Here is a 19,846-nt window from a genome sequence, read left to right on the forward strand (position 1 = left end):
CTCCATACTCTCTCTCTCTCTCTCTCTCTCTCTCTCTCTCTCTCTCTCTCTCTCTCTCTCTCTCTCTCTCTCTCTCTCTCTCTCTCTCTTCAATTCTCCCTCTCTCTCACATGTTCTCTCTCACCATATAGCCTACTGTATATAAACTAACCATGCGCATGAACAAAATCTCTAGACTATACCGATTGGTCGTTAATTTATGAAATGATAGGTCATTGTACCCTCTGGCCCGGTGGGCCTATTCATCCGTTTAAACAAAGTATTGCTATTATTAATAATGGCGATTGATATAGTAGCCTAATACAAATTAAGCTGATTTATGCCAAGTTAATCCGTAATGCATTTTTGCAGAGTAGTCTGATCATAAACAACATTGGACATCATTTATTTGTAGGCCTATTTCTTATTTTATCAACTTGTCTTGTAATCTATAAGCCTGTTTTTTTTCCTTTCCTAAAACGTTTTGAAGATGCCTTCCTAAAAGTGTTATTAACATTATAAACAGTGTTAGTAGATGTCGTTAGTAGATGTCGTTTGCTGTAAATATATATTCATATACTATTGTATCTAATAAAATGTTTAATTTAACGAATTTCATACAGGTAGAATTAGCCAATGTTTTACGGCTATTCCGACAAACGGTGGATTGTGGAAAGTGTCCCTTTTCACATGGCAAGTAGGGTAGTAAGGTTTGTGAAAATAGCAGATCTACAAGCTCACAATGCCTTGCAACACTTGTAGATCGTCTATTTATTTATTTGCCTCTTTCTCATATTATTTGACAATTTGGCCAATGTTTGATCAGTTTTTTATAGTGTGTAGATTTTCTTAGGTATGAAAAATGAAAGTCCTTAAATTGTCACTTCGCTGTCATCTGGGGACCCCTCCAAAATCATGTGGGGACCCCCCTGGTCCCGACCCACAGGTTGAGAAGCACTGGATTAGGCAACCCACAACTCCTCACTATTGCAAAACGACCGACGAGTCAAATAAACAGCATACGATTTTAAAATAACACTGACGTGGAGTTAAATAAATAGCCTATATTTTGTGTTGAGACATTGTTCAAGTAGGCTACTTTTTTTAATTACTAATAATTATTACCTATCAATTTGATCTGAACTGTACAGCCATAGAACAATGAAACCTAGCTATAGGCCTATAACTGCAAACAGTTATAACAAACATAAATTGGTTAAACATGTTAAATAGTAGTCTGGGCCTTTTTTTTCTTCTTTAACTTTAAGGTCTTTGAAAGCTTTACATCCTAAACGAAATTGTTGTGTGCAAGAAGCAATTTAAACCTACAAAAATGCAGTTCGGCAGTTTTACATATAAGGCTTATAAGCCTATAGTGTTTTAATGCATCTCTCTTTTAGTGACATCAATGCATAACTGTCAAGCTAGACTATAAAAGTAAATTAAGCATTAGGATGTTAGGATTAGTCAACATCACGATTACGATTACTCAATATTATGGGCCTATGTGGGAAAATGCCAGGAGCTATATCTTCAACTGAAAGAAAAGTGAGTAATCTCATGGCAAGTGCAACTCTCTCATTGAGTGAATGTGTAGGCTATGCCTCCAGTGGTTCTCAACCTTTTCAGGCCGCGACCCCCCAAAATAATCATATTAACCCTAAACCCACCCTGATAAGCACTTGGAATTGTAGGAGTTGGTGCATTCAATTTCGTTTGGTTCCTGCAGCTAAACATTGTGAAAATAGCAGATCTACAAGCTCACAACGCCTCACGTTGCCAGCAACTTGTTGATCGGCTATTTTAACACATTTTTCTTAAATTATTTTACAATTTGGCCAATGTTTGACCAGCTTTTATAGTCTATTGATTACTTTTGATGCAGTAATGGTCTTTTTTCATTTCTATTTTATTTTATTTTAGGTATTAAAAAGGTCTTAAAAGTCCTTAATATGTCACTTTACTGTAATCTGGGGGACCCCCCCTCCCAAAAAAAATAAAATAATAATCATGTGGGGACCCGACCCACAGGTTGAGAATCACTTAGACCTACTTTTCGAATGCATTCCTTTTCGCTGAAAAATCTATTTTGACATTAACCTCGGCCTCTTGTGTGTCGTAGGCCTATCATTTTCCGAACCTCCCGTGAAAATGATGTAGCTTATAATAGCATAACAATGTTTATTATTTATATTACTTTAGAGAAAATGTTTTATTTCTTTCTTTCTTGACATATCTGGTTGGCATATGGACAGACATTTTAAACGTTGTCTTCGCAATAATTGCTGATCATCAGATCATCGGTGGACCCCCCAAAATATCATATTTGAACTGAGGACCTCCCCCCCACCCTGACAAGCACTTGGAATTGTAGGAGTTGAGGTAGCCTATTACATTTTGTTTGACTCTGTTCCACAGATAGATATTGTGAAAATAGCCGATCTACAAGCTCAAAGGCCTGCAACAATTTTTGCCTCTTTCTTATATTAGCCTATTTGACAATTTTGGCCAACGTTTGACCCGTTTTTTATAGTAGTTTGTTGATTACTTTTGATGCAGTAATGGTCTTTCTTTTTTTTTAGGTATTAAAAAGGTCAGAATTCTCACTTCACTGCCATCTGGGGATGGCAGTGAAGTGAAAAAAAAAAACTAAAAACAAAACATGTGGGCCATTTGTGGGGTCCCGACCCACAGGCTGAGATCACTGGCCTATAATAGCGTAATAATGATTATTATATTACTTTCGAGAAAACGTTTTTCTTTTCTTGACGTCTGGATATGGACAGACATTTTAAACGTTGTCTTAATTCGCAATAATTGCTGATTGGATGTTTATTTGAGACGGCTCGTGTCTGCGAGACCCTCAGCAACATAGGCCTGCATGGGCCTGAGAGAGATGGCAGATCAAGTTTTCACTTTGAAATGTCGGGTCGTCTGCGCAGAAACGATTACCATCTTCCCAACCCGAGCACAGGGAGTAAATATAACTCGTTGGAGACCTTCTATCTCTCCTAGATTACACAGCCGAGCCGCCTTGTTCAAAGTGTGAAGGATTATTGCGGAGGAAACATGGCAGCTCTGCATAGAAAAGCTTGGGCAGTTTTTTTTTGGGGGGGGGGGGGGGGGTTTGGTAGGTTGATCAAAGCCAAGGCCGGGAGAAGAAGAAGAGAACAACTGCCGCCGAGAAGCTGTTGCCGCATGTGGATCACATTTTGAGGGGTGGGTGGGGTGGCAGTAGGGTGGGTGGGGTGGCAGTAGGATGGGAAGGGGCTGGGCTGCAGGCGGAGAGTGAAGAGAGAGAGAGAGAGAGAGAGAGGTGTTTTTTGGATACCAAGGCGCACCGATCACCGATGAACCCAACAATCTGAATGCAAGGCTCCGGGAACGGCTAGAGAGGGTCTCACTCTCTTCAGTGGCGGCTGGTGGATTTTTCCCCAGGTGGTGCTACACCAAAAATGAAGCCAATAACATGTACTAGCCTATGTGATCACATAGTTTATTTTGATAGGCCCTGCCCTGGGCTATAGTCATTCATTTGTGAAAGACATGCAGACATAACTAATGGCATGAGAATAAAATTATGATTAAGCCTATACACCTTTTTGTACTTATTAGGCTAATAATAAAATGTAGCCTATTATATGATCAATTTCACTACAATAATAACAGACAAAAAGTTGTTTTGTTGTATAAGTATATTATATATGTTTACAATCTAAGCATTTTGGTATGAAAACCAGCATACTTAAAGAGGTGGTGCCATGGTTTTGCACCTTTTCTGTTTTTCATGTGTCTATGAGGTTGATATAACTTCATTAAGCCCCCTGGTGGTGTTTTTATGGTGTTTTATGTCTTCTCTGACTATTTTGAGTTTCTTCCTGGAGGCTGAAACCTTGAGGGTCAAATATGCCATTAGAAAAACAGCCATTTAATGACACAGTAAAAATATACCCTCCCCCTCATTATCATAACACAACAGGTGTGGGCATGAGGAGGAGGAGGAGGGACTAGGACAGGTGGGTGGTGCTAAGGTGGTGGAGGAGGTGCTAAGGTGAGAACCAGGTACTTAATGAACTGGAGGCGTGCCCACATAAAAACATAATTTTAACACTTTCTGTCCTAGTATAACCATAATACCTGATGATTATGTTTTAGGGGGGGGGGGGGAAATCACTGAAAATCACGGCACCCCGTCTTTAAAGGGATAGTTCACCCCCAAAATGACTTTTTTTCTATCGATTAGTCATCCCATGGAGACTTGAATGTTTTTGTTTTTGTCGCATTACTAAGCCAATAATTTGATGACTGGCAGCGGTTCCGGTAGGAGACGCAAAGAGTCTCCTTTGTGTCTCCTACCGGAACCGCTGCCTACTGGTCCTCTGGTCATCAAATTATTGGCTTAGGAATGCGACAAAACAAAAAAATGTCCATGAATTCAAGTCTCCAATGGGTGACTAATCGATAGAAAAAAAAAGTTTTTTGGCTGAACTATCCCTTTAATCCTGTATCATACAAACCAAACAGCATGTAAATCGGTTGACAACTCAGCGAGTTGTGGTGCTTTTCATGGCTCATATAAGCTTGGTTTTTACTTTGATGCAGGATGGTATCGTGCGTCGAAATCACCATCTACAAACCCCAAAGTCGCATCCGCGACGCATTGTGGGCTTGTAGATCGACGTTGCATAACAACATAGACATTAACAGGCATAGGAAGTGAAGCTACCAGGTGGAGTGAGCGGCAGCAGTCAGTGCAGTTCTATGTGTATAGATTATCTATACACATAGAACTGCACTGACTGCTGCCGCAACAGTCTGGCCACGCGAGACTATTCACTCTTCAATGCAAGTCAACGGGGCCTCCGTGAGCGCAGGGTTTCAGCGCCCAGCAGATAGATATCTATAATAGATATCTATCTGCTGGGCGCTGAAACCCTGCGCTCACGGAGGCCCCGTTGACTTGCATTGAAGAGTGAATAGTCTCGCGTGGCCAGACTGTTGCCTCCCACAATTTTCAAATGTTTCCGGTCATACAGTGTGGGACTCGGAAGCTCTGATCATGATTAGAATATAAACCGGATGTGAAGCCTCCTCCCCATTTCTGTTTCGTCTTTACAGTCGTGCAAATTTATCCTAATATAAATACAAATCATCTAAGTATATTTAGCTTGCTGCTTAGCAGAAATGGAAATGAAAGAGTAAAATGTAAAGATATTTTAAAAAATATTTTTGTGAACGGAAGTGCCAGTTTCCTCTCTCGGATTTCGGGAGTTGTAGTTCCAGACTCTATATAGCATTCAGAGATTGTGGAATAGTTGTCTGGCTACGCGAGACTAAAGAGTGAACTACCCTGTAAACAGGAAGTAGGCCTATAAACAGGAAGTAGGCATATAAGCAGTATTATGTTTCACATTGTCACACCACAGACTAATATGTTATAAACCCCCCAGCAAAATTAGAATAATTTAAACAAATTATAGTATATAAGTATATAAGTATAAAAAACTGGTTTCAAGCATGACAAATATTTGTAGTTTATTTTTACAAAGCTGTGGGGGAGTGTCCACGGAAGGCAGTGAAATAATTATTTTAGCCAGAAGATGGCGATGCACTCTCGGGTATAGCATGACACACTGGCCTAAAGATGGCGGCACACTCTAGGTATAGCATCAGAAGCCTGGTATACCTTCGGTGTACCATGGCATAATTCCTAACTACACCAGTCTACTGCCATCAGTGATTCTGATGACATCACTGAAACTCACCTGAGCGTGTACACAGGTGAGGTGATTATCGGCTCCCAAAAAAACTGCTCTCAGCAGGAAATGCCCAAACAAGGCATTTCCTGTTTACAGGGTCTTTAACATGGCGGGTGAATGGTAAAAATTGTTTGCGCACACAGCATTAAGTTTAGACAACGTAGAACAGTTTTTATCTTCATTTTATGGCAGATAATACATTTTACTCACTAGTAATTAACTATATGGTATTTACCTTGTTTGTTTGATCATTTAAAATACAGGCTATAAAGATATTTTAAAGGTCATATTTATTCAAGGAAGATCTAGAGGTGGTGGGCGCACTAGTGCCCTCTATTGACGGGCCACCACTGGATATACGGCGTACCGATGAACCCAACAACCTGAGAGCAAGGCTCCGGGAAGGGTGAGAGCGGGTCTCTTGCCACCGAGCTGGTGGGACTTCTGGAAGGAGGAGGAGGAGGAGGAGAGGGGGGGGGGGGGGTTTGGTGGTGGATCATTTTTTTAGTAGCCTGCACTCCGCTTCTATATAAGTCCACAGCAGCGGCTACTGAGCGGGATTTCTAATCCGGCTGCTCCGGGGCTAGAGACGCCAAGCAGATCAATCAATTATAACAGTTATGCACTGCCAGCGCAGGCGCATGCAATAACTGGGGGTCCTTCCCAGTACCAATGGCCCGCGACAAAGAACACAGGATACTCTTCATTAGGGCGACTTCGGAGCATCAGGGTGGAATCTGACACTATAGGGTGGATTACAGGCAAGACAAAGAGCTTAGTGGAGAGGGTGCAAATGCACCTCTACTTTTGGAACCCGGCAGCTTTATTGGGGGATATGCATGTTGATACACCACGGGAGCCGTTGTTAGCGGCCTAAGCACTTTCGGAAGGGTAGATTATGACCTCAACGTGGACATTAAGAGATTTGGCCTGCAACTTTGTTACAAGCACCGAGGGCAACACAGCACAGCCGCTAATTGTAACGTGATATGCCAAGTCTCAAATGAAACGGGGACTGATTTGGAGCTATAATTCTAGTACACACAATCGTTTTTAATAATATCTAAGTCAAGTAAAACCTCGGCAATTCTAAAACTGGCACCCTGCAATGACCTTGGAGACCAAGGCTACCTGTGCTCAGGCTCAAGTAAAGGAGAAAAAAAATTGTTTGGCCATGCCAGTATCCTATAATTAATCAGTGGCACATTTGGATTGGCATCCTAAATGGAAATGTCACATACAATCAGTGGTGTAAATTAAAGTACATTTACTCAAGTAATGTACTTAAGTACAATTTTGAGGTACTTTTACTGGAGTATTTCCAATTGTCTATACTTTTACTTCTACTCCACTACATCTCAGAGGTAAATATTGTACTTTTACTCCACTACAATTATAGTAAAGTAACTTTACTTTTGAGATATGCATTATTATAAAACATACATTAACCACTTTAGCCTTATTTTATACATAGGCTATTTGATGTGAGCTTGTAGATATGCCATTTTCAAATATTTTAGTACTTTTACTTTTGGTATATTTTGATGCCAATACTTTTACTCAAGTAAATTTTGAATTCTAGACTTTTACTTGTAACTGAGTATTTCGATATTGCGGTATTGGTACTTTTACTTAAGTAAAGAATTTGAGTACTTTTTCCACCACTGAATATAGCTGATCATATGGCCCAGTTATATTTATCATCTTAATTGAATCAATAAAGGGATGCATGCGGCGCCACCTGCAGATTACCATAGCCTGCTGTACAAGCATATTACTTACACACAGGTCATTTATAGAGGCAGACATGCATGCATAACTGTAAGTACTCTCAGCATACAATATAGCTTACTTATAGTTGTCCCGACTCCTGTGCAGGAGTTGTAAATAGAAACAATGCGCCACAGCACAAAAGGAGCCTGCTATACCCAAAGGACTGTTGGTTCAGTTAACCCTTTAAGGCCGGGAATGGATCCGTCTCATTTTAGATTTATTTGGGCCATTCAAAAATAGCAGATCTACAAGCTCATAGCCGCGCTACGAGCTTGTCGATCTTTGGTATGGTGGAATGGGAGATTAAAAAAAAAAATCTTGATAATTTGTGCAAATCTTTCTATATATATATATACACACACACACACACACACACACACACACATATACATACACACACACACACACGGAGCAGTATGGGTTGGCGCCGCCGCCCCAGCCTGTGTCTTCCGTGAGGAAGCCCAACAAATCCACTGTGAGGCCTTTATAGGAGGGCCATTCAAGCAAGTCGCAAGTGGAGCCTGCAGTACCACCACGGCCAAGACACCATCACGCCAGAATAAAATATTTGGAGCGGGGGAGTCTGGTGCAACGCTCAGGTCCTGGACCTGGTGAGACGGAGGAGGAGCCCGGCCAGGAGGCCATCCACAGAGCCTAGCCCCTCCATGTGCCAGAGTATCTCCTCTCCCCCAGGCAGAGTAGTTCCGGACAAGCGGATTGAGTGGCACTGTCTTTCCCTAAGAGGACTGACCGTGGGTAGCTACCTGGGACGTAAGTCGGGGCTTGATCAATCCCGGCTGGGTCACCTGGGCGAGGGTGTATGTTGCGAGACCCAAAACACCTGTTGACCCCAGGCTACAACACTGATGATACGTCCCAGGTGAATCCATGTGATGTTTTTTCCACACACACACACACACACACACATATATATATATATATATATATATACACATATGTCACAGTACGTTTGGAGAACCAGTACGATTGAAGACAGAGCGCTCGTTTTTAGGCACGGGGCTCCTTCGGGGCGAGGCGGGGCTTTTCGAGACAGGGTTTATTAGCGAGGCTCGCGAGGAGGAGGAGGACGCGGCGCTGCGAGGCGGCGGTTTATTACGCGAGGCTCGCGAGGAAGAGGAGCCTCCTCCTCCTCCTCGCGTAATAAACCGTCCACCTTCTCTCCTTCTCCTCCGAGGAGGAGAAGGAGAACGCGGAGAGGCGGGGCTTTGATGCGCCGACGCAGACCTATCTTTTGTTGTTCCCCCCCACATAGCAACCAGGACACTACGCTAGGGGAACCATAATATCTATGAGGGGAACGCTGAACACGCGTTCACACGCACACGCTTGTCCATGACAGAGGCGCGCCGTCTAGTAGAGCTTGAGGCCGAGGAAGCGCGCCCTCGCGCCTCCAGGCGCGAGTGCCCGCGCTGACCGGCCGATGCTCTACTAGACGACTCAGCGCCGTTTGAGTTGTAAACCGATAGGGACAGAATAGTTATTTTCATGGATCACTGTGTGTGTGTGTGTGAGAAAGTAAAACAAAAGCCAGAACACAATAAAAGTATCTAAACAGTCCTGCTTTCAATAAACCAAAAAAAAGCATGAGCGCGTGTGTGTGCGCTTGCGTGTGTGTGTGTGTGTGTGTGTGTGTGTGGCCATATATGTTTGCGCACAAGCCTGGCTTGTGGCTCCCTCTAGTGCTGGGTGGGTGGTAAAAACGAGTGCGCTTTCTTCAATCGTACTGGTTCTCCAATCATACTGTAACATATACACACACACACACACACACACACACACACACACATATATATATATATATATATTTTTTTTTTAAAGCGAACATTTGTAACTCAAATCTGTGCTTCTGGGGGTCCCTGGAACAACATATTTTGAGATGGGGGTCCACGGCCAAATTTATGTTTTGGGTGTCCTAGTTTGAGAACTACTGATATTATAGCGACATAAGTTTAAAAAAAATATATACATTCGTAGAATCCCCCAGAATCAAATACGAGTTAAAAATGTTCTTTGAAAAATATATTATTCAAAGATTTGCACAAATTTTCAAGATTAAACAAAAATTAGCAGAGGTACAAGCTCATAGCGCGGCACTGTATGAGCTTGTAGATCTGCTGTTTTTGAATAGCCAAAGGATTCTTAAAGTGACACAGACGTGTTGTCGGACTGAATGGGTTAAAATAGCAATGCTTTTTTTGTCATAAAGATTTGCAAAGAGATCAGTAAACACAATCCAATGAAAGGATCTTTATATATACACACAATAAAAACAGATCGTTTCACAAAAATAAAGTTTCTGTTCAGAAGGAAAAAAAAGTCTCAATGGTATCAAACCTAAACAGAAGGAATGTGTTCTAATATTGTACTGCTGGTGAAATAGAGTCTTCGACGCAAACACATTTGTTTCTTCTCATTTTCAGTGGGAAAAAAAAACAATTACACTACACTTGGGGCACTATTTTAAAATAAAATCTCCATAACATAACTGGCCAGCGTCCTAAACACATTTCTTTCACAAACATTTGAATACTTTCAAAAATAAATATTTAAAATACAAAGAATCCTTTCCAAAACAGCGAATTTTTGTGCAGTCGGCTAGTCACTGCTTTCATAACCAATAACCTTTTTTTTTTAACAATACATTGCCAGAAACTCACATAAGAGCTAAGAATTCTAAACTAAAAGCAGTTTAAAAGCAAACAATGATGGCACGCTGGCATAGACTTGTGTATCTCTTAAATTGGTTGCATGTTAACAACCTTAAATTGGTTGCATGTAAACAACCAGAGTAGATTTCCTTACTTTCATTCACTTCCCAGAACAATGTACATGTTTATAAAAGAGAAACAAGGGCCTACTCTAAAAAAAAAAAGACTCCCTGCAAAAAATAAAAAATAAATCCCAGAATGACTCAGTACCGTCGCCGTCTACTGTCTTGGTAGCCTCGGTTGTCACTTCGGTCATCGCTGTGACGGCTGCTGCCTCTGTTGCCCTGGTAATTATTTCCGCCCTTGTTGCCATGGTAACCACCGCTACCATGTTGCTGCTGTTGGTGGCGCCCGCCGGAGCCCTGCTCGTCGGCGTAGCGCTGGCCTCTGCTGTAGTGACCGCTGCTCGTGTTCATCTGGGACGAATGCTGCCGAGAGGAGTCGCTGCTGTCATGTTGTTGTTGCCCACCTCCATTACTGCTGCCACCGTAGCCTCCACCTCCACTGGCAAACTGTTGCCTCTGCTGGGGTGCCGGTCCCAGCAGGCTCCCGTTCCCAGCCTGCTGGAGCTGCTGCATTTGGGTCATCTGGATCTGCAACATTATGTTGCTCATCTATAGACAGAGGAAAAGATGGTAACTCAGGCCCCCTATAGACCAGTGGTTCTCAAACTTTTTCAGGCCAAGGACCTCCAAAATGATATGCATTTGGCCGGGGACCCCCCATCTCAAATAAGTTGTTCCAGGGACCCCCAGAAGCAAAGATTTGAGTTACAAATGTTCACTTCTATGCATTTGATGTATGATCTTGTGTCTTTGCTTACTGTAAATCGCTCTGGATTATTCACAATGTTTCAAAAAAAGCAGATCTACAAGCTCATAGTGCGGCTATGAGTTTGTAGATCTGCTTTTTTTGAGTAGCCAAAGTATTAAAAGGTTCAAATTATTGTGATGCTATATTAACACATTTTGCTGGGGACCCCCTGGAACCCCCCCAAGGACCCCGGAACCCACTTTGAGAACAGATGCTTTAGACGACAACAGTCTCTAGAGAAAAGGGCAAAATAAAATATCAGATATGCCCTCCGTTTACGACGGCAACGTCGTTTTCGGGGATTGAATCTGCAACTAAGTTTTCACTTTCACACCGTCCAGAGTGAAAAACTTTGGAAACGCTCAGCGACCCGTCTCCATGTAAACGGTTACAACGGAGGAAACGGCAAAACGTGTGATGTTTTGGTTCACGTCGGCTCTGGTGCAGAGCCGTAGAACCACTGTTGCCAGATTTTGTGAGAAATAAGTGGCCAGTTCTATGAAAACAAGCCCAAAAGAAGCGACTGGGCTACATGAGCACTTCAAACCTATACAGTACATTGGCTATTTGAAAATGTCCGATCTACAAGCTCTCACAACGCGTCGCATTTGCGACGCGTTGTGAGCTTGTAGATCTGCTATGATATATACCATCAGCGCTGAGCGCCGTTAAGGATTGTGATATTGGTGGTCTGCAATATTCTGCCGACAATGTGTATGTTTGGCCACACACACACACACACACACACACACACACGAGAGGAGACCAATGACACTTCATCAGCTTCAACAATAGACATCACATCAGAAAATGTATGTTTGATGTGATGTTCAGTTTTTATGGAGAAGTGTGCATGAGAGAAATCTGGCGTTATGCGTGAGCGCACTGTAAATGGTGCATTTATATAGCGGTTTTATCCAAAGCGCTTTACATAAGATTGTGAATTCACACATTCATACACCGATGGCGGAGGAAACCATGCAAGGCACCAACCTGCTCATCGGGAGCAATTTTCAGTGTCTTGCTCAAGGACACTTTGACACCAACTCTGGGGGAGCCCGGGATCGAACTGGGAACCTCGCGGTTCCCATCCGGCCGCTCTACCCCTGAGCCACTGCTGCGGCCAGTGGCGCACTGTGGACTACGTGGAGCTTATATGGCTCGAACTTTGACCTACAGTAGTTTACGGCGATTACTTGTGTTGCATGTTCACAATTCCAGAGCTGCACGACACAATTTTTTAAACGTAACAAGACTTGGAAGATTACAAGACTGTACAAGATTTGTGGAAGTGCTACGTGGAGGCAGATAAGTAGGGATAGTTTGTATACTATTCTGAACGGTTTCATTTCAATCTGTCATCACTGCCCTATCCCCATCTTGCATACTAGCCATGATCAGAGATTTCTGCCTACTGATTACATCTGGGGGAATCTACATTCAATGTATGGGCTAGAGCAGCAGAGAAAACCAGTGCCAACAAACCCACCATCCCAATATGAAGGACTGCCCTAAAGACAGAAGAAGGCAACAAAGCCTGTAATTGTTGCTAATTGAAGGTGAACAGTTGGATGTATAGGCTTCGATATTATGTCACATTTGAACAACAAACTATAAACTGTGTCAAGCTGCTGTGTCAGTAAGAATGGAGATATGGCTTACCATGACTTGTTTTTGCATGTTATCAGGAGATCCAAATGGCAACGACGATCTTTGCATTTGAGGGCTATAGGGTGGAGAATTCATCTGTCCTTGTGCCCTGCAAGGAATTATTAAATTTGCATTAATATGAGGAAACAGTGCAACTTTCAAAAGCCTAATTTCCAAACACCAATAATGCAAATATAAGGACAATTTTACCAGTGTTGAATATACTTGCACAAATTATTATAATTGCAATATAATTGCAGAACACTGATGTCTGACTTGTAATCTCAAAAATAAAGAAAATATTTGATCCATCCGTCTTCTAATCCACATAATTTGCGAAAAAGACTATTTAACGGTGATGTGTCTAGCAAACACACTTCCAACTATACCAATAATAATACTCCATTATATACAATCATTGCTGCAAATGAGCAACTTTTTGGCTTTTGTCAGAGAACTTTTTTTTTAAATCACACCACTATAGCGCTACACAAATTAAAAGTTTTAAGAGGCTTAAGCCCAAATAGATTCCCGTTGCATATACACTGCATTCTTACCACTGGCCATGTGGATTCGGTGTGTTTCCAGGGCTTGAAGTCTGAGAATTCACTGTGCTTCCTGTGATGAAATGTGAAAAAAAGTGTAAGAAGTATGTCTAAACAACTAATTCCACTAAATGTAACATCATCATAGAACAATGTTACTCAAATGGGGGTACACCTAGAAGCCCTCAGAAGTTATTAAGAAAAAAGCTTTTGTATTACCTGCCAACACTCCCCATTTTAGTGGAAGACTAATATCGGAATACTGATATATTGATTTCAGCTGTTCCAATTCCAAACATGACCCGCTTTAATTACTTCAGTCTATATTATTATTATAGACTGATTATTATAGTTAAATGACTTTATTTTATGTCCAATGTATTTGTATTTAAGTTCATAAAGTTCAGAAGTTTTCACGCGGAAGTTTCCCGCCTGCCCTGCGGAATTAATTGGAATACCGACTACATCTGGGGAGAAAAGGGGGGTTTAAAAAAAAAAAGAAAGAAATGCACTTCTAAATTTCAGTCCACTTGATGCGAGACATTCCGCTTTCTAAAGCTCCTTACACACCGGGGGCGATTTTTTCATGCGAATAATAAGTTTTCTTTAAAAACCTTATAAAGTCAATGCAAGCTTCCACGGAGCGAAAAAGCGTCTTTTAATTATTCGGAACGAGTCCGAATTTTGCGTATATTCGCCGGTGTGTAATGACCTCATCACTTATTACATCCACATTTCGCTAGCCGCGCATGTACAAACGCGTTATTTTTTTTTTATGTACATTTTTGATGACTTTTGCTCTTTTTACATACATGTATTTAGTGACTCAAGAATGTAAGGCTAATGAAAAGTCAACCTTGTATTTATTTATTACATTAACCTGTCATGGTCTTGTGACATGGGGGCAGGGTTGCCGATGCACCAGAGAAAATGCCCTATTTTTCAGCTCATGTCAGAGCCTTTGGGACAATGTAAGCAATGGTCAGACCAGCTTAACTCTCTTCCTCTTCTCTGCCTGTAGCCTGTTGTCATTGCTAATGTTTGTTTCTGAGCAAACACACAGGCCAACAAGCCATTAACCCATTCAATCCGGGAACGCATCTGTGTAATTTTTAGATTTATTTGGCTATTTTTGAGGGGGAAAAAAAAACAAACATGAAAATGTGTGCAAATCTTTAAATATTTATATTTTTAAAGCAAACATTTGCAACTCAAATCTTTGCCTCTTGTGGGGGTCCCTGGAACAATATATACAAATGAATATCATTTTGGCATACTTGACATGACAAAAGTTTGAGGACCACCGATATTATAGCAACAAGTTCTTTTTTTAAACAGTTTAATTAAAACAAATATATTAGACATTTGTAGAATCCCCCGAAGCAAAAAGATTTGAGTTAATAATATAAGCTAATAATGTCCGCTTTAAAAAACATAAATCAAAGATTTGCACAAATTGAAAGAGAAAAAGAAAAGCTGATCTACATGCTCACCACGCGGCACTCGGTGCCGCGCGGTGAGCTTGTAGATGCTTGTAGATGCGTTCCCGGTCTGAATGGGTTAACCAAAAAGAGCTCATTGGAGTCAAGTGTCCACTCACACAGTGAAGTTGTCAACTTATAACATTATGGTTACACTTCTGTATACTCTCAAAGAGTATAATGTCAGGATTTTACCTGTACGGGGTTGCACGTGGATGGTTCTTCCAAAGAGCGCCGTCCCGTCCAGCAGCTTCAGGGCGTAGGGCACGGACCCCTCATCTTTATAAACAGCAAAGCCGAATGTTTTCCGTTTCCCATCGTTGTCTTTGGGGATTTTGGTTTTGCTGAGAGGTCCTGCCTGTTAAGATAAAGACAAACCGCATTCTAATGCATGGATTGGACACACCAACTCTGCCCATGTTTTTTCTGTTTTAAAAAATATATAATTTATCCTACAATTTTTTACACATTTTTCACCCAGTGCCAATGCCTAAGCTTGTAATCCTGGGCTCTACTCTCCCTCTGCCAGCCTGGGGAGAGCCCCAAACTGAGCTCAAGCTTCCTTCAACGCATGAGGAGTGAGCAGACCGCTTCTTATCACCTGACAGGGGGGAGTTTCCCCGGTAGGACGTAGCGCGTGGAAGGAACAACGTTATTCCAACCAGTTTCTTTCCCCTCCATCAGGCGCCCTGCCTGACCAGGGGGAGGAAGTATGCCTGTGTTAAAATACCACATGAACGCCTAATGTTAGCCTTGGATCAAGACTATCATAGATGCATTTGATCGAGTCTGACCTTTGTCAAGACTCGATCAAATACATCTATGATAGTCTTGATCAAAGGCTACATCTAATGTATGTATGGACACAGTGGTGTAAATAAAACTAAGTACATTTACTCAAGTACTGTACTGAAGTACAATTTTGAGGATTTTTTACTTTACAGGAGTATTTCCAATTACATTTTCAGTACTTTTACGGCACTACATCTCAAGGCAAATATATTGTACTTTTACTCCACTACAATTATTTGAAAACTTAAGGTTTTGTATTCTGATAGTAATCATTGCTATAGTGTTTTTTCAGTAACAGATGTCTCCCTGTCTCTCCAGCTCTTTAATAAACAGAAAATACATTTTTCGGTAGGTGTCAAAATCGCGGCCAATCAGGAGAAAGTACCCATTTTAAGCTTAATTTGTATAGTGTTCCAGTCCCAATTTTGCATGCTCATTTCTTAGTGTCATCACTTCCAATTTCACTTGTTTAATCTGTATCCTGATTGAGTTCTCTGTCCTGGTTGGATAAAATTGGAAATTAAACTGAAACGAAAATGCATTTTCTGTTGTATAAAGAGGTGGAGAGACAAGGAGACTCCTAATACTGAACAAACACTATAGCAATGAGTACTATCAGAATATAGAGCTATTTAACAATTTTAACCAACGCAAATCACTTACCCTACCTTTAATTACTTTGTTGATTTGGATTATTATTACAAAACTTACATTAACCACTTGAACCCTATAGTATATACATTTCGGCCATTTGAAAATAGCCATCTACAAGCTCAAAATATCACAAAACGTCACGCATTGCATGCATTGTGAGCTTGTAGATCTGCTATTTTCAAAAGATTTATACATTTGAAAACTTGTGAAATGTCCATTGTTCATTGTGATACCTATTACCAATACTTTTGTACTTTTACTCAAGATCTTTTTTTATTCGGGACTTTTACACAGGCATGCAAACAGCCCCGAGGTGAAAAAGGTGACATGTTGTTTTCTTTCGGGTCAGGTGTCACACAATTGCCCTATTTGGGTTCAAAAAGGTGACTGTAGCTGAAAAGTGACACGTTTGCATGTCTGCTTCTACATCGCAATATTGATACTTTTACGTAAATAAAGAAATAGAGTACTTTTGTTTTTACACAACTGCACACAACCCCCCATCCAATGTTGGACTTCAGACCATCAGACTCGCATAACAAGCTTGACAGCGAGCCTTAACGTTAGCAATGGTTGTTATCTATCCTTATATAAAGACTCTCGTAGATGTATTATATCGACTTTGATTTTTTTTCTTTTTCTCTAAGAGAGTTTTAGCTACCACCACCCCCCCCCCCCCCAGACTAACCTGGAATATCAGCTCCAAAGCCCGCAGGTCTGCAAACATGTACAAATGCTAAATATAAGGTGCTTACCCGCTTGCCCCAAATGTTAACTAGGTGTCCGGCGTGTTTGTGCAATGTATTAGTCCATATTCTTCAATAAAGAAGTGTTTTAATCCCGTCTGTGGCCGAACGCCATTAACCCCCCTCGTTTACTTCCTGTTTACATTGAGTGCAATTCGGGTTTTCACCGGATGCGCCCCCGAGACTACTGCCGTCACAGACGGGATTAAAACACTTCTTTATTGAAAAATACGCACTAATACATTGTACAAACACGCCGGACACCGAGTTAACATTTGGGACAAGCGGGTAAGCACCTTATATTTTGCATTTGGATTTGGAGAAATACGGGCTTTACTGGTGACATTTCAGGGCAATCTGGGGGGGAGCGGGGGGAGCGGGGGGGGGGGCTAAGACTCTCGTAGAGATAAAGAATTGTCAAAATCGATAAAATACATCTACAAGAGTCTTTATCTGAGGCTATATTCATTCAAAGCCTGGCTGGAGACCTTTTAGCTAGTGTTTTACCACGGCGTATAATATACTGTTAGTGTTTACTCAAACCTGTCGCTGAAACTCTGTTCATTGAAGTGAAGTGTCGATCTCCACTAACGTTAGCTACAAAGAGCTAGCCTGGCTAACGCCATCAGTGTGCTGCTGTCTCACCTGTAAGAACAGCTCGAATAAAAGCTCCTCCGTCACTCTCTGGTCCAGGTTTCTGATGAAGAGAGTTCTGTTGGCCTCTTCTTCAATTCCCATGGTGACTGGTGTCCTTCTAACGTCTCCTCACAGCAGCAAACTGAAAGCAGACATGTGTAAACACGGCCAGGCGCCGCCAGATTTATACAGAGAGGGCCGCAAGCTGTCGTAAAATGCTTAATGTATTACCGTAAACCATGCTGTTCAGTGTTGCCAGATTTTGCGGGAGAAATAAGCAACGAGGTCTATGAAAACCAACATTGACGCCAATACGGAAGAGACAGTTCATATGAATGGCCTTTAGTTTCGCTGTTTTACCCCTGCGGGTGTCAGAAATAATTTATTTTAACGCAAGCGGATGGGTTTTTGATACACTTTAGACTAGATTTTCTTACCTTAATACAAATTCTCATAAATACTATATGCTTCCAGTTGCTAGTTTAAAGTCTCCTTTCAATCATCATGATGTGCGTTTTGGTAAACTATGGTCCCATTTATTTTAAAATTGACGATAAAGTAGGTTATGCTCTGGTTATGCGGGATGATTTGATTGACAAGCTACACAACCAATAGCATTCATTCCCCGCCCCCGCTTTTGATTGACATTCTGCAGGATATGACATATGACACGATATTGAAAGATTGCACACAGCTGAACAATCGGCTTCATTTACGGTCTGTAGAGTCTAGGGGCGTAACCAGAGCCGTCTGGGAGAAATGCGGGGCCCTATGCGAAGTGGCGTGCGCGCGCGCGCAGCGCGCGTGCGCTCCCCCATCCCCGCGCGCGCGCGCGCGAAGCGCGCGGGGATGGGGGGGATTTTTTTGGCGGTTTTGGGCGGATATTTCCGAGTTTTTGGTGGTTATTTGCGGTTATTTCTCGGTATAACTCTTAATAAACGTGAATCTGTTTTTTTTCTTTTTTTTTCTTCTTTTTTTTGCGGGGCTCCCCCAAGCGCGGGGCCCTGTGCGACCGCACCGTTCGCACTACCCTTCCTGCGGCCCTGGGCGTTACGCTGGCCATTCATTTTATACAGTCTATAAGGCTGGGCATGAAAACAAGCCCAAAAGACGTGACTACAGTCTAGACCAGTGGTTCTCAAACTTTTTCATGTCAAGGACCCCCCAAAATGATATGTATTTGGCTGCGGACCCCCCCCCCCCCCCCCATTTTTGAAACATTTTAAAAACACAAATCTTGGACGGGGGTCTCTGGCACAAAATATGTTTAGATGGGGGTTAGAGACACAAATACATATATTAATTTGGGGGTCCATGACATGAAAATATTTGAGAACCACTGGTTAAAATAATTGTGAAGCAATTAAGACCAAATAAGCAACCGAGAAAACGTAACCCGCAAGCCGCAACTATATTTACAGCAACTTTACAGAAAAACAAGCCCAAAGTCGCTTATAATAAGCAGACATGGCAACACTGATGCTGTTACATCTAACCGTCAGTCGTAAAAGCATATCCCTTTGAACTCGATGATATCTCCATGTAGCCCTTTAGCGTTAGTGCTCTCCCAGGCGCAATGCTCTGCTCATAGACCGAAAATTCCACTACCGTGCGAGGTTTCCGTCTTTAGTAAAAATAAACAAAACTATTTTGTTATTCACCTTAACAAAGGCTGCTTTGTGTTGTTGAAAGTCTATTCTCCAGGATGGGAAGCCTCTCAGCACCCCACCTTCTCTGTATAATACACCTTTTGAGAAGAAAAGAAAATTACGGAAATTATTTTATTTACTCCACCGTGCCCTCTACAGATCTGATAAATGGTCATTTATATTGGGGTCCTGAGAGGCTTCCCAATGGAGAATAGACTTTCAACAACACAAAACTGCCTTTGTTTTTACATTTGTCTGTTTGTTTTTTTTACATTCAGAAAAAATAGCCAATTTAACACAGAGGTTCCCACTCTTCCACACTCTTCCTTGGTGCCCATCTATCCTGTTATGTACCTACCACATCACTACAGTATATATATATATATATATATATATATATATATATATATATATATATATATATATATATATATATATATATATATATATATATATATATATACATATATATATATATATATATATATATGCTGTGTTCATTCTGTGTTAGTATGCTGTGTTGTTCAGTGACTAAAATGTCTAATCAATCAACCCTATTCAAAGAAAAGAAAAGAAAAAGTAATGAAAACTACTAGATAGAAAATATGAAATGATGCTACATGATTGGTGATGTGAAACG

At 41.4% G+C, this 19,846-nt stretch overlaps 1 protein-coding gene across 1 annotated transcript; it reads right to left on the minus strand.

Moving 5' to 3' along the window:
• Window positions 1-9,759: 9,759 nt before the first annotated feature.
• On the minus strand, window positions 9,760-17,754 carry rbm7 (RNA binding motif protein 7). Its single transcript, XM_080428631.1, has 5 exons — window positions 17,567-17,754; window positions 14,925-15,087; window positions 13,261-13,321; window positions 12,716-12,812; window positions 9,760-10,854 (listed from the first exon to the last, which is right to left on the minus strand). Exons 1-5 carry the CDS (start codon window positions 17,657-17,659, stop codon window positions 10,444-10,446), a joined length of 825 nt encoding a protein of 274 aa, XP_080284757.1. The 5' UTR covers window positions 17,660-17,754; the 3' UTR covers window positions 9,760-10,443.
• Between the last annotated feature and the right edge of the window lie 2,092 nt (window positions 17,755-19,846).

The sequence above is a fragment of the Gymnoscopelus braueri genome (genome assembly GCF_963280865.1).
Source record: "Gymnoscopelus braueri genome assembly, chromosome: 5".
Taxonomy (NCBI): domain Eukaryota; kingdom Metazoa; phylum Chordata; class Actinopteri; order Myctophiformes; family Myctophidae; genus Gymnoscopelus; species Gymnoscopelus braueri.

Excerpts from the sequence above, each read along its gene's own strand:
- rbm7 (XM_080428631.1), bottom strand. The coding sequence starts at position 17,659 with ATGGGAATTGAAGAAGAGGCCAACAGAACTCTCTTCATCAGAAACCTG. Across the intron at positions 12,813-13,260 it reads CCGAATCCACATGGCCAGTG|GGCACAAGGACAGATGAATT; the intron begins GTAAGAATGCAG and ends AATTCCTTGCAG. Across the intron at positions 10,855-12,715 it reads ACATGCAAAAACAAGTCATG|ATGAGCAACATAATGTTGCA; the intron begins GTAAGCCATATC and ends CTCTGTCTATAG.